Source organism: Aedes aegypti, chromosome 3 (genome assembly GCF_002204515.2).
Source record: "Aedes aegypti strain LVP_AGWG chromosome 3, AaegL5.0 Primary Assembly, whole genome shotgun sequence".
Taxonomy (NCBI): domain Eukaryota; kingdom Metazoa; phylum Arthropoda; class Insecta; order Diptera; family Culicidae; genus Aedes; species Aedes aegypti.
Genome location: NC_035109.1, coordinates 292,169,587 through 292,184,955, shown reverse-complemented (window position 1 = coordinate 292,184,955; position 15,369 = coordinate 292,169,587). Strand labels below are relative to the sequence as shown.

Below are 15,369 nucleotides of genomic sequence, written 5' to 3'. Positions count from 1 at the left end.
GAGGCTAGGAATGTTTCCTTCCATGCATTTCTGGAAGAACTTCATCACAGATGCTGATAAAGGTATCTTAGCATAACCGTTTCGATTCATACACAGTTCGAACGAAACGTGTAAATTTCTGAGACATATAATGAACATAATTGGAGCGTGGAATATCATCGATATTTACATGATATGTCATGTAAACTTCCGGATATCCGAGATGTCTAGCAGAATTTCCGGAAAGAACTTTTAAGGGAACTTCTCAATGAACTCCAAAGGAAACTTCCTGGAGGAACTCCTAGCGAAACTTCCAGAATATCTCCTGGAGAAGAAACTTCCTGAGGAACTCCTGGGTAACTTCAAGAGTATTTCGTTGCAAAAATTAGAGGAATCTCTGAAGAAACTTCTACAAGAACTTCTGAAGATATTCCTAGATGAACTTTCATAGAAACTCCTAGGGAAATTTTCAGGAGAACTCCGGAGAAATTCCTTGAGGAACTTTTGGAGGAACTTCCAAGATAAAACATTCTGAATTTTTTGGAAGAACTTCTAGAAGACTTGCTGGATGAAGTCCTAGAATATTTTCTGGGAGGTTCCGGAGGTGGTTCGGGATACATTTTACGCCAAGTTCCAGAAGAGTGCTCTAGAACTTCCGGAAGATCACCTAGAGAAACTTCCGGAGATATCCGCGGAACTTTAAGAAGAACTCTGAAGGAACATCTAGAGAAACTACTACAGGAATTGTTAGGTAAACTGCTACAGAACGTCCAGAAGAACTTCTGCAATAATTTCAGAAGGAATTCCTACAGGAACTATCAAAGGTACTCCTACAGGAACTTTCGGAAAAAAAATCCGAGGGAAACTGCCGACGAACTCCTAGAGGAATTTAAAACAAACATAAAAGGACTTCTGAAAGAACTTCTAGAGCAGAGGCGACTCGTAACCTCACTTTTTACCTGTTCTACGAATCTAAAAATGGATAATTCGGCAAATTTAGTTTATAAAACACAAAGTAAATGGTTGTAATCTTCCTTTCCAACAAAGCTATATTTGTTAGATGCTAATTTGTTGCTGAAAATCCAGAATTTGTAATCGTGGAACAGGTAGATTTGAGGTTAGGGAATCGCCACTGTTCTAGAGGAACTTCCCGAAGAACTCCTGGAGAAACTTCCAGATGAGCTTCTAATGGAACTTCCGAGGGAAATTTTAGAGGGTCTTACGAAAGAAATTCTGAATGAACTTACGTAAAAACTCCTAGATGAACTTCCGAGGGCACTTTGAGAGGAATCCCTGAGACACTTCCGGAAGGACTTCTAAAGGACTTGCTGGCATAACTCCTAGAGGATGTTTCTCTCTAAATCCTAGAGCAACATCCGGAAGAACTCCTACAGGAACTTTCGGAAAAATTCCTACAGGAACTACCGGATGAACTACTAGGAGAAAACTGCTACAGGAACTTCCGGAAAACATCCTGGAGAAACTTGCGGATAAAAATCCAACAGAAACTTTCGTAAACCTCATAGTGGAACTTCAGGAAAAACTCCATAGAGCTTCCATCAGGATTTTTTCAACGCGCTTTCAAAAAGATCCTATGCCCTCCAGACATTGATCCAGCGATTCTTCCAACGACTTCTCTTAGATTCCCTCTATAATTCATGTGTAAAAAATCTTCAATAACTCAACCAGTAATTTCTGTGCGATGCTTCCAGCGAATTCTTAGGATTACAAAGGATTCTTTCTTAGGATCCCACAAAATTGTCGTTCAGAATTTATACCAGCAATTTCTGTGAAGATACCTCAAGAGATATCCGCACAATTTTTTCCAAACATTCTTCTTAGAGATTCCTTTAAGAATTTCCCCCAGAAATGATTTTGGGAAATTTCCCAAGGAAATCTTCAAAGATTTTTGAGAAGTCTCAAGGAAGTCTTTAATTCTTCAGAAACTTAATTTATTGACTTTTCCATCATTTTACCTAGGATTTCTTTACAGAAATTTCTTCAGAGATGGCTCCATGAATTTCTTAGAATTCCCTCCAAAATTTTCGTTAAGGATTTCTTTAAGATTTCAACCAGAAGTTACTCTAAAGATTCTTTCAATAACTACTCCTGAAATCCCTCCAAATATTTCTGCAAAGAATTTATCCAGGAACTACCAGGGATGTCAATAAATCATCCGCCATACAAGCTGGTAAATTTGCATTCAAGTTGGCTGAAATCGTTAATAATGAATTTTCAGCTGCCAATCTAAAAAACTTTAGTGTCTATATAAACGTGGTGTGATAGTGTTGAAAAAGGCGATGGATTCATCAACCCTAAATTAAGTAAAGAGTAGAAGTTTGACGCTTGAGTTCCTCAGTGAATGTATCGCCTTACTGGAGAAACTTCCTTACAGAAGCTGGAATACATCCTTCCAGGTGAAAGCTGGACAAGAAGCTTCCATCCAGAAACCGGAAAAAATGCTTCCATTTAATTGGAAAATCTTCCCGCAGAATCTGTGAAGCTTTTTTTCCAAAGGCTGAAATGTTACTCTCAGAAGCTGCAAAGGCTTCTTAAAACAAGCTTGGTTAGTTTACCTCTATATACTTCTTTCAAGAAACTGGAAATACTTCTTTCTAGACGTATCCTTCTATATGCTGGAGAGGAAACTTTCCTTGTTTATGGGGGAAGAAGTTTATCTAGCATCTAGGACGGCTTCCTTCCAGAAATTAGAGAAACTTACTTCCAGAAACTGTAAATGCATCTTCCAATAAGCTGGAAAAGGTCCCTTCCAGAAGTTGGGAAAGCTTTCTCTCAAAAACTGGGAATGTTTCCATCCATCCAAAGTAGCTTACTTTTAGAAGCTGAAAAAGCTTCCTCTAAGAAGCTAGAGAATTTTCATCCCAAAACCTAGAAATGTTTCCTCTTAAAAATTGGAAAATCTATGTACCACAAACTGGAAAAAAACTTTCGTGCACATGCAGAAAAAGTTTGCTTGCAGACATTGGAAAAGCCTCCTTCCAAAAGCCGAAAAAGCTTCCTCTTATAAGCTGGAAATCTTCCCACCAGAAGAAAATCTTTCTCATAGCTTCCTCTCAGCTGGAAAAGCTTCCTGCCAGAAGCTGGAAAGCTTTTCTTGGAAGCTTGAAAACTAACTCCCATAGCTGGAAAATCTCCTTTTCAGGAACTGAAGAAGCTATCTCCCAAAAGCTGGAAAAGCTTCAAACTAGAAAAGCTTGCTTCCAGAAGTTGGAGAAGCTTCTTCGTGGAATACGGAAAAAGTTTTTCATGAAGCTGGAAAACCTTCTATCTGAAAGCTGGAAAAGCTTTCTCCCAAAAATTGCCAAAACAAATCCAAAAGCTGCCTACTAAGAACTGAAGAAGCTTCCTTCAATAAAGCGGAAATGCTTCCTTCGAGAATCTGGAAAAGTTTCCCAGAAGAAGAAAATCTTCTTTCAGGTGCTGAAAAAGTATCTTTCTATAAGCTAGTAGGAAACTATTCCAGCATGACTGGAGAAGCTGGAAGAGCTTCTTTCCGCTTATAGGAGCTGGAGAAGCCTCCCCTCAAAAGCAAGAACAAACCAGACAAGCTTCCTCTTTCAAACTGGAAAAACTTCCTTCCAGAAGCGTCAGTTCAGACGTTGGACGATTTTTTTTCAGAATCTGGAAAAGCTTCTTCCCGAAACAGGAAATGATGCCATAAGCTGGGATGCTTTCATTCAGACTGGAAAATTTCCTTTCAGATTCTGGAGAAGCTTTTTTCCTCCCAGATGCTGGGAATACCTAGTAGGTATTACCTACTTCCTAGCAGAACCAAGCTGAAAGAACTTCCTTTCTGAAGAAGCTTCTCATAGAAGTTGGAAATAAAATAACTATTGATCAATTTGTGTTACATAGGGATTCCTGTGCCGATATAAATTTAGCAAATTTAGTGAAGTCATAATTCCAATTGGAAGCTAAATTCACTTTCGTCTCAATTACAGGAAATCTCAACCAACAGTACCATCAGTCCAAGTCAAAACCTAACGCTTTGAAATGCTTCACCGAAATGTTTTATTAAGCACTACGACACACATTTTTTGTGTGTACAACATTAAAACTAATATTCTGAAAGACGACAACAAATTACAGAAAATTGCAACAGTCATTCAGCAGATTTTTCGAGAATTTGCGATAATATTCTCGTCTCTAATTCGTAGGATGTTCAGCAACTTTTGAAATGTTTCACAGCAGAAGCAACACTACAAAAGCATTTAAAGATGTAATTAGGTATTTGATATTAGGACAACAGCATTTAGACAACGTGCTCAATTGAGTATGGTTGGAGCACAAATTTAAGAGACTTTGCAGTACCATGTGTAGGTTGATGAAGGGTAATGTGAATTATAGCTGCTTCTTGTCACACACATAGTATTTCGTTTCCAAATTCCGTTGGATCGTTGCCAGCCACGCTGGGTAAACTAGTACATTAAATAAAGTAATAATTACAATCTATAGCTAAATTCATCTTCGTTTCAATCCCAGAAAACCTCAAGTACAATTTTAGAACTCCAGAGAAAGGCATTCTTTTCGTTCTACAGTTGATAAACGTTTGCAACAAAATTTTGTATATAGTAGGAAGTGTATTAAAGCAATCACTTACGCTTTTTTCCGCCACCGCCGGTTTCGATCAGTTTGTCGAACATCCGACCCACCTTGTCCCCGCTGCCACTGACTCCCGTCTTGGCTGAGGCTTTCCACTGAGTCGGATTCTTCCGGTAGTTATCCACCTGCAGCTTCCGGTTGATGATCGCTCCCCAGGGTTTACTGTTGAGCTGCGCCACCCTTTCGGACAGTTCCTTAACGATCGATTCCTTCTGAGCGGGGCCGGCTGCTTCGTAGAGCAGTTCCAGGACTCTCGATCCGTGTGAGGACAGGGCCAGATCCATGTAGCACCCCTCCATGTGGCGTATCAGCTTTTCGCGGGATTTCTCACCGACGAATTTGGATCGGACAAAGGCATTCACGACGAAAGAGCCTTTAGGATCTGTGAAGATTTTGGCCAGTTGATCGCTTTTCGTGTCCAGAATGGCGGATACCAGTTTGATGGGCTTGTTGAAGTCCAGCACAGATTGAAGGATGATCGATCCGTGGATGTGAATCTGGGCAGATTCCTGTTTGGCTACCACTTCCGGGGGCATTAGCTTCAGGACGGAAGTGAGCAATTTGTCGCCTCCTACTTCGGAAGAATGAAGGCCATCGAGGAGTAGTTTGATGAACTTTCCCTGTTGGCAGGAAAGTCTGGCGCAGGCCTTCGCCAAGGAAGCAACCACTCCGGTGTGACCCAACTGCAGAATCTCCTCCAATCCGTCGTCCAGCTCGGAGAAAATGTGCTCCAGGATGTGCTTGTCGGAAATATTGTCCAGCAGCTTCTGAACGGCGAAGTTGGTGCCGCGAGATTTGCTGAGGGCTACAATTTTACCCTGGAACAGCTTCTTGTACAGTTGATCCTTGAAGAACTCCGGGTCGGCAACTGCCAGTAAAACTTCCAGAAGTCTCACGGAACTATCCTGCTGGAAGACTTTGGGAAGCTTCAACGCATCTTCTGGTTCTTCAGACTCGTCATCCTTCTCGTCTTCAACCTCCAGGAGGAAGCTCTCCTCCATAAGCTTATCCCCGATCAGCTGCAGTTGGTATTTATCCTCACTTCGCTCCAAGGCCGTCAGCAAGTTTTGCAACAGCACCGACGTGAATTCGTTGTACGGGAAGTCCGCAAACTGTGGCCACGCCAACAGACGCCCACTGAATTCATTGATCAGCTTCATCCACTTCTCGGGAACCGTCAGCTTCCTCACTTCCACAGCTTCTCCTTTCCCGGCCTTTATTTCCACGACCCCGGCCAAGTTCAGCACACACTGCCGGATCACGTAATTCCCATACGAATCCCACACAAACTCCTCCAGATTGTTCAGCAGAAACTTCGCCACCTTCTTCACAAACTTCCCGCACACTTTCCGGTGGCCATCCCCGAACTCTTCCCTCAAATTATACTCTAGCTCGCGTCCCACTTCCGATTTCTGTTTCTTGGCCCCAGTATCCTCCTCATCCAATTCCCCTTGTAATCCCGCCACACACCTCACCATGGCCACCAACAATCCTTTCTGCAGCACATGTGAAGCAAACCGGTCACAGCACACCACCCGGAAGTTCTCCCCGAACACTTCCATCACATGCTCCAGTGTCCCCTCATCCGTAAACCCAAGCAAATTCTCCAACACTCGGCTGCTCAGCTGATTGGAGGCCACCTTAATCTCCTTCCCCTTGGCCTGCTCATACACATTATTGGCCATCGTCGACCGTTCCTCCCCATCGTCCCCAACATTCCCCAGCGCTTCCAAAATCTCCACAAAGTAGTTGTACTCGTCCTGTTCCAGTTCGGCTCCTCGCCCGAAACTATTCTTCCGGCCGAAACCTTTGGCGTTCTGGAGGAATCGTTTCTGAGCCGATTTCCTCTTCTTGTTTCGGTTTTTCGCGTGGTTCGCGCCGCGATCCGTTGCCACTTCCGCTTCCATCACTTTAGAAACCAATTTCACCACAAAAATCGAAGATAATCACTATTTATTCGACGATTAAACCACCGGACGACGATTTCGCGATTCGAAATAACGTGTGAAACACGCGCCTTTCCGTTTGCGAATGGGAGGAATCAAAACAAAATCGCCAAACGTGCGTGTTTTGATGAAAGCGGTGTCGGTGCGAAATGGTCGAAAACGGTTATCATCAAATGGAGCCGCGGCATAGGTCGAACTATTGTTAGGTCACTCTGGTGTCAGTATCGAAAGCTAATCCGGGAAAATGGAAGAATTGGGTTGTTTAGTGATGAAAAATACACGGTTTTTTGTAGCTTGATCGAAAGAGCACATTTTTGTAAGTGTAACACGATTTTATTGCGCTTTACTACCTTAATTTTGATATACTAAATGATTGAAAAAGATTTCAATCCGTCGACTCAATGACATTCAAATTTACATAATGACATCTCGTCCCGAAGTAAAATATGCCGAGGGGTGATTCAAACGCAATTTCCATACTAAGTTCAGACGTGTTTTAAAAATAGTTCCCGGGCTCGGAAAATTATGAAACTTTGGATTCTGGCTCAGCTTTTAACGTAGAATCAGAATTTGTAAAAAACAGGATACCCCTAAACAAGCCAATTGGGTTGTTGAGCGATGAAGAAGTTACAGTTTCATAGCTTGATCGAAAAAGCACATTTTTATGAGTATAACACATCTTTATTGCGCTTCAATATAATAATTTTGACATTACAGTCGCCTCTCCACATCTCGATATCGAAGGGACCATCGAGATAGGGAGAGATCGAGACAAAGAACATATGTTTGATGAATACTAGATTGAAAAACACTCCGTTGCTAAGAAAGTAATACACAAACAGACGTCATTTTGCGCTCCTAATTTGTTTTGAATCCCAAAACTTTGGTCTAGTAACCTTCGATATTAGTCATATCGACATACGGAGAGAAAATTGAGAACGAAAAATCAACAGAAACACAACGAGATATGGAGATATTGAGATAAGGAGGTTAACGAGATATGGAGAGTAAAAATGAATGCAGGCTGAAGGGACTTACGAAATCATCGACATAGAGCTTAGTGACATTTGAACACACGTAGACTAGCATACGCTCGTCATACACAGTTTGTTTTTGTTTTCCTTAAAGAAACTTGCACACGCTTTCCAGACTCATCAAAATGCATATGGAAATATTACCCAATTTGCAAAAAATATACCCGGATTCTGGGTGTTTTTCGAGACAGAGTGCATATTGTTTTCCTCTAAGGTTCACAACTACATCTACACCAGGGCACCCATACCATTGAGCGTGAAAACCACTATAGGGAGAAATATCGAGATGTAGAACATTGAGATGTGGAGAGTCGACTGTATAAATAATTAATTAAAATTTAAATTTGTAGACTCAATGATATTTCAATTGGGTCCTAAAATTTTTAATAATATCTTGTTTTTATTCAATAACACGAAAGAGTATGTTCTTGTAACTACTTTAGCATTTTTCCAACTCAAATAACGGCTATAACATTGTAGTGATCGTAAGGCCCCAAGCACAATGTGAACGGCAACGCGGTACAATGGTAAAACAGCATGCCCATCTTGTTCTACACTTTACCTATCAATCCCATGTTGACTAAATCCTTTTCAACATTGACTTGACAAGTAGAGTGTAGCTCAAGATGGGCTTGCCGTTTTGCCGTTTTGCCGTTGTACCGCGCTGCCGCTCACATTGTGTTTGGGGCTTAATGGTTATAAATGAATTAAAAAAAAACTATATAATAAAATCATAGTTCTCAAATTAGTTACATAGATCGTACAAAAAGTTACTTTAATCTTATTACAATTTAAAAGATTAGATTATTTTTTTTTATTAGATTAGGGGCCCAGATAGCCGTAGCGGTAAACGCGCAGCTATTCAGCAAGACCAAGCTGAGGGTCGTGGGTTCGAATCCCACCGGTCGAGGATCTTTTCGGGTTGGAAATTTTCTCGACTTCCCAGGGCATAGAGTATCTTCGTACCTGCCACACGATATACACATGCAAAAAAAATGGTCATTGGCATAGTAAGCTCTCAGTTAATAACTGTGGAAGTGCTCATAAGAACACTAAGCTGAGAAGCAGGCTCTGTCCCAGTGGGGACGTAACGCCAGAAAGAAGAAGATTATTTTCAATTTGCTATTTCTGTGAAGATATTGCTAGATATCTGGCATCACAGATACGTGTTAAAGCTCAGAAGTGGCATCAAGCTTTCAGAGGTGGAAATAAAAGAGAAATATATGGGAATAAGAGCGGTGAAAAAGTATTAAAAGCTTTGTTCTACAAATTCGAAGAGAGAGACAATGTTACAGAGAGAGAGAGAGAGATTATAGAGAGAGAGAAAGAGAGAGTAGTGAGGATGGAACTCTTTGCACGGTCCCGAGTGGGTTTTTAGTCATTCTTTAAACCAAGCTTGCGAATAGCGGACGCTCTTTGACAGCCGATTTAAATTAAGTTTCGATCGAGCCAAATTCTAGCTTTGGCTGCTGATCGAAGATGGACGGTCGCGGTTACCACAAACATATTTGAACATGAATTCTAGAAATGGTTCCATTGGATCATTAAAATAACCAAAACGGCCGCTATGGAAAGCATAGATAGCGCCACCGTAGCCTTGTGTGTTTGACAGAACAGCAATGCTGTCACAATGTTAAATCCCATATACAGTGGCGCCTTTGTTTTGATGCGTTGAGCACTTGCAAAAACTACCTTCAATGATCCATTATACGCCTCCAAGCGCGAAACGCAACATACTGTTGGCCGTCTATATTGTGCTAGCGCAACTAGTCAGTGGATGAGATATTTGATTTTTCACTTATTCATCACATGCCTCTATGGGGGAAAATGTTTTATTTTCTTGATAAAAGACGGTCAACAGTGAAACGGTTAAGTGGAAAAGGTAGAAATATCCATGCTCTATGTTCAACATTCGTTTGTTTTTTTTTACATTATTCTATTACAGTGGGGATTCGCTCGTTGGAGCTCCGCTACATGGAATGGATGGTTGGATGTTCGCTGGTTGGAAAATGTTCCAACTAAAAAACACTCAAATGTCAAGAGTAGATGTCAAACTAACTTTGACGTCTGAGCACCGTCGCATTGAAGTCTCCATATATAGAACAAATGTGAGTGTATATGTGATTCACTAGATGGAAGGCAGTCGTGTTCCAACCAGCAAATCCCCACTGTAATTTCATAAAAATTTAGATCCGGCTGGTAGGAGCACTAGTTTGAGGTTGGAAAACCAGGATATGTGAGGTTAGTTTCATTGTAACTTTCACTTGGGCAATTTTTGCGCTAGGATAAAACACGTTTCGGAACATTATCAGCTGCCTCTAAAAATATCATTGGGTAGATACATGAATTCTCTACCATTGGATCTCATTCAATTTCATACATTAATTCACTTAAGTGGTGAAAATAAATATTTTGTTCCGAATGTTTTGAAACCATGAATGGGTTTGACATTGCTTTCGGAAACCATAATCATGACGACAGCAGCACACACCAGCGGACGAATTGTCGTTTTGGGAGCGAATGAACCTTGACACTATCGATCATGTTTGATGTTCACGTTGTCGATAAAATTACCACAGGGCTTTTAGTTTTAACACTGGGGTTCCTCTCTGACATTTCGGAAGGGACACTGAAAACAAAATATACCCAAAATTTGAGTTTAAAGTAAGGGGTGTGACAAAATCTCAAAAATCGTTAAAAAATGTTTTTTGGAGAAAAACCAACGGAAATTATATAAACGTTAAGTGAACATGTGTTTTTGGCCTAAACCTAAGCGTTTGGTACTAAAATTGGGACAGGGCTTTAGGACCCTATTTACATGGTGACAGCTAGTCCCGTTGTAAAATTTGCCGAGGGGTGATTGAAAAGACTTTTCACTTAGTGATTTCCATACTAACTTCAAACGTGTTTTTAAAAAAGCTCCAGGGCACGGAAAATTATGAAACATTGGATTCTGGCTCAATTTTGAAAGTAGCATCGGAATACGTAGAAAACTGGATACCCCTATATAGGCATATTATAAATTATTCAATCAATTTCGTTCAGAAATTAAACATTGTCGCGCTTATTTTAAATTAGATTCCGGAGGCTAATATTTTCAAAGCTAAACGATCAATTCGACATCTGGTGGCTAGTAGGAGAACCGGCAAAAAAGAGGTTGGGTTGAACACGCACCGTGTGCAGCATAGGAAGGAATACACAATTTACACTTTTTCTCGGAATAGTTAATATGATTAATCTTTTTTCCTTCGGAAATGTACAGTACGAAACGGTCAGTGCTCAGGTACAATTAGTGGGATAAAATTGGAAAATTGGTGTTTGGCATAAATTTTAAACTTCCGGATTCTTTGTTAGTGGTTAAATTTGTGGTGAAATCACGCGTATCGCAAGAATGAAGAGTAAAAATGATTATGCCAATGGAAAATAGTGCAATAATTAATTGATTATAACCTAATTTTTGGATTGAAAAAATAAATGAATTTTGGACGTAAACAAACATTTCCAGTGACATTTCTCTCCTTCTTCCCCAGCGACCTCTATGATAGTGGCGCATTATATTTGCCTATTGCCTTTATGGAATTATTTCTAAGGATACAAAAAGAACGAACTCGCTAAAATCTATGCCAAACATCCCTCAACGATTACTCACTGGGTACATTTGTATGAACGGAATAAGTTTTTCACACGGAAAGAGTGGGCCAAAGTATTTCTACGTTTTGAGACAGCTGAACGTCCAGGATAATAAATCTCTACAAGGAGAAACCTGTACTGTTTTTGGACGAAGCTAAGCTGAAATTTACGGAACATTTTGCTTTTGCTTTTGCTTCCAAATTCACTCACTCACCCGAACGTCACCGAAAACTATAACAAAAAATCTGCTGCTACCGAACATTCAATGATAGCTGAACCGTATTGGGTGGAGTGTAGCATGAAAGCGTCGAAACCGATTGTGTAAAATCGAGAATCGGAAGGAACACGAAGAGAAGTGAATATCAATACACTTCTCGCATAATTTATGATCTCGCCCTAAAAGCCATTGGTAACCATGTGTGTAGCTCGTTGTTTCTGAGCATTTGAATACCCGCATAATCATGAACCGTATTTCTACTGTTTCACAAACTGTCCATTACTATTCAAAACAATATCGGGATAACTCCGTATAAGATCAAAAATAACAATAAATCAACCCTACCACGAACGGTTTTCACTGTTTTGCAAATTGTAATCGGGAAAATAACAATATGGGTAATAGGCGGTTAAGTTATGTAACCATTCAAAAACGTCGATTTCTTCAAACAAAAGTTTTCGTTTACAGTTTGCCAAATGACGGATATATTGTCCATTTTTTAGTGCAATCCACCATTATGCAAACTGTTATAATATTGCTCAACTATAAAATAAAAATGAAAACAAATAATGTTTGCGTAATGATTTATTTATGGTACGTTATGGTAATTTAACAATATGCGATACTGTACTGATACATTTAAATAATAAGATGAATACCTTTCAAATTTGACAATAAATTTTTATTTCAACGAGAAATCATTAAAGCAAATTGTTTTATTATTTTTTTTATAAATGAAGAATTATTCAGCTATGCCTTTAATAATAAATCAGGAATTATTCAGGTAACAGGAGCGATCCATAGTCACAGCATTTTTCCGAAATACGCTGCGCACAAGTTTTAGTTGTTTGGTCCAAAACCCAGCCATCCGGATTATCTAACGCATCCGAGTTGATTTTATGCATGGGAAGCACTCGTAGCACTTCCGCTTCCACCAGATAACTTCTAGAAGGGTTGACATCTTCCTTGATATTTTTCTGTGAATAGGAAATCAGCGGAAAACAAATAGCTGTTTTGATGATCCTCCTATTCGAAATTGGTCTGATTTTCCAGAAACTGCAGAGAAAGAAACGTTTCAAAACTTGAGTTGATAATATTTATATCAAATTTTACCTGAGAGCAGTGGGACGATGATTTGACGACGCTTTCCATTCAGCTTCCGCTCATGGTCTCAGACTTGGTTTCGCTGCAATTGACGAAAATCTTGGGTAATATTGTTTTTGGGTCAAACACGGTTAACTACTTACGTTCCGTATGGCCGTCAAGCAGTGCGGCATTGGAAGTAGGCAACAATCCCGCTTGGCAATTCCTCTAGGCCGTGGAAACAGCACAAACTCGCGAACGCTCAGTAGATTTCTGTTTATTATTATTTTTTTCGAACTTTATCGGTTTCCAATCTGTGCAAAAAATGCACGCTAAAAAACCATCAACTCAGAGTTTGTATCTTTTTCGTACAACAATTAAAAAAATATTTTTTTCATTTATATTTTTAAAAATTTTTGCTAAAAAGAAAACAATTTGAGCTTTTTTTTTTGGAATATGTAACAATAATTCTGTAAAAACATATGCATTATTCTTTCAATATAAATATTAAAAGTTCTTTCATTCGCTTGCAGCTACTGATATATTTTTAGGCGTGCCTAATAAAAATCACTCACAAATACCAAGGTGGGTTACTGTTTACCAAACTGTTGGAAATAAGTTATATATGGTAAAAAGCACATGTGTCAAAACCATTTGACAAAAGGATTTCAACAATATCCAAAAAAAATCGTGCCGGTATAGTTGAACAACATCAGCACAGTAAGTTATATTTTCACTGTTCGGTATGGATTACCTAAACAACACGTTATAGTTATTAGCTTTGCGTTTCATATTGTTCAATACAATAGCAACTGTTTGTGAAACATTGACCTTAACAGGTATAGGATACTTACTGTTAGCAATATGTGGCAAATTGTATTTTTCTATGCGGGTAGATTTACACTTTATTTAACAACTCTATGGTGAAGAAAGGATCATTCTATACCTGCCGGTGGTGTTGGTTTGGATGCTTATTCATTAATTTGCTCATAAACACTGAGCTACACACGTGGTTACCAATGGCTTTTAGGGCGTTATCTCAGATTATGCGAGACTTGTATCCACGAGGCACGAGTGAACGCATTTAGCATTCATTCGCCGAATGCATTGAACTAACTGAGTGAATTCCCACTCACTGAATCATTCTGTGGTGTGGATTGCCAGTCAGTGAACGCTCATCAGCACTCAAACCCGAATGCCATTCGAACGGAATCAGAATGTAAGCAATCATTCGGTATTGCAATCAGCTGCTTTCGGCTTTCAGACTTGGTAGCGACTCAATCAGTTTGCGTTTTTTGTTTCGCTTAGTGCTCGCCGAAGAAGCAGAATAGGCACTGGAGCCTCACATTGCTTTTAAGCTTCTGACCAACTTTGCTCAAGACACGAACATTCTGAGTGGTCAGGTTCATGAGCTAGAGCCTGCTAGAATATGATCAAATTACATACAATTACATAGCGCCACGTAGCGGCATAATAGTGCATTGAAAATTTGAGCTGATGAACGCCGTAAGGCTTCTGAATATCTTTGCTGAAGACCGCAACTTTCTAGAATGTAAGGTTTCCAAGATATTGCGTTATTAGTGTTATAGTTTACGGGTGATGCTAAACTTCGGGGTGCTGCAATATTCAACTGGGGTGTTGCAATACTAAATTACGCGATTCCATACTTATGGTGGGTAGTGTATGTAGAACATAGAGAATGGATATTCCTACCTTTTCCGCCTAACTGTTTCACTGTGAACCGTCTTATATCAAGAAAATAAAACATTTTTCCCCACAGCGGCATGTGATGGATGCGTGAAAAATCAAATCTCTCATCATCTGACTAGTTGCGCTACCAAAGTATAAATGGCTAACAGTATGTTGCGTTTTGCGATTGGAAGCGTATTGAAATGCGAGCGCTTTATGTATCGTTCTAGCATTACTCCACATGAAGGTGTCGATAGGCGCGTGGCATACACACGAGCCTATCGATCGCAAGGTTCTTGGTTTGATTCAAGGTTGTCACGTAAACATTTTTTATTTTCAAATTTGGTTTCAAATTTATTAATTTCAACCCGATTGTGGCGAATTTGCATAAGAGATTCTTATGTATTTTTTTGGCCTACGACTGATAGATTTTGCCGCCTCCAAGAACATGGCCATTCGTAGCACCTATTTCCAGCACAGCCTCCCGTATCGGTACACCTGGAGATCACCTCAGCAGACAGAATCGCAAATCGACCACGTTTTGATCGATGGACGGCACTTCTCCGACATAACCGACGTCAGAACCTATCGTGGCGCCAACATTGACTCCGACCACTACCTGGTGATGGTGAAACTGCGCCCAAAACTATCCGTCATCAACAATGTACGGTACCGACGCCTGCCCCGGTACAATCTCGAGCAGCTGAAACAACCGGATGTCGCCAATGCGTACGCGCAGCATCTTAAGGCAGCGTTGCCGGATGAGGGCGAGCTCGATAGGGCCCCTCTTGAGGACTGCTGGAGGACAGTCAAAGCAGCCATTAACGACGCTGCCGAAAGCGTTGTCGGATATGTGGAACGGAGCTCAAGAAACGATTGGTTCGACGAGGAGTGCCAGGAGGTTTTAGAGGAGAAGAATGCAGCGCGGGCTGCAATGCTGCAGCATGGTACGCGGCAAAACGTGGAACGATACAGACTGAAGCGGAAACAGCAAACCCGCCTATTCCGGGACAAAAAGCGCCGCCTGGAAGAGGTGGAATGCCAAGAGATGGAGTTGCTGTACCGTTCTCAAGAAACGCGGAAGTTCTATCAGAAGCTCAACACATCCCGCAAAGGCTTCGTGCCGCGAGCTGAGATGTGCCGGGATAAGGATGGGAGCATCTTGACG

At 40.5% G+C, this 15,369-nt stretch overlaps 1 protein-coding gene across 1 annotated transcript; it reads right to left on the bottom strand.

Annotated features, from left to right (window-relative positions):
- Window positions 1-4,560: 4,560 nt before the first annotated feature.
- On the bottom strand, window positions 4,561-6,728 carry LOC5573629 (nucleolar protein 9). The gene has a single exon (XM_021851774.1). The coding sequence runs from the start codon at window positions 6,507-6,509 to the stop codon at window positions 4,593-4,595; it is 1,917 nt and encodes a 638-aa protein (XP_021707466.1). The 5' UTR covers window positions 6,510-6,728; the 3' UTR covers window positions 4,561-4,592.
- Window positions 6,729-15,369: the final 8,641 nt, after the last annotated feature.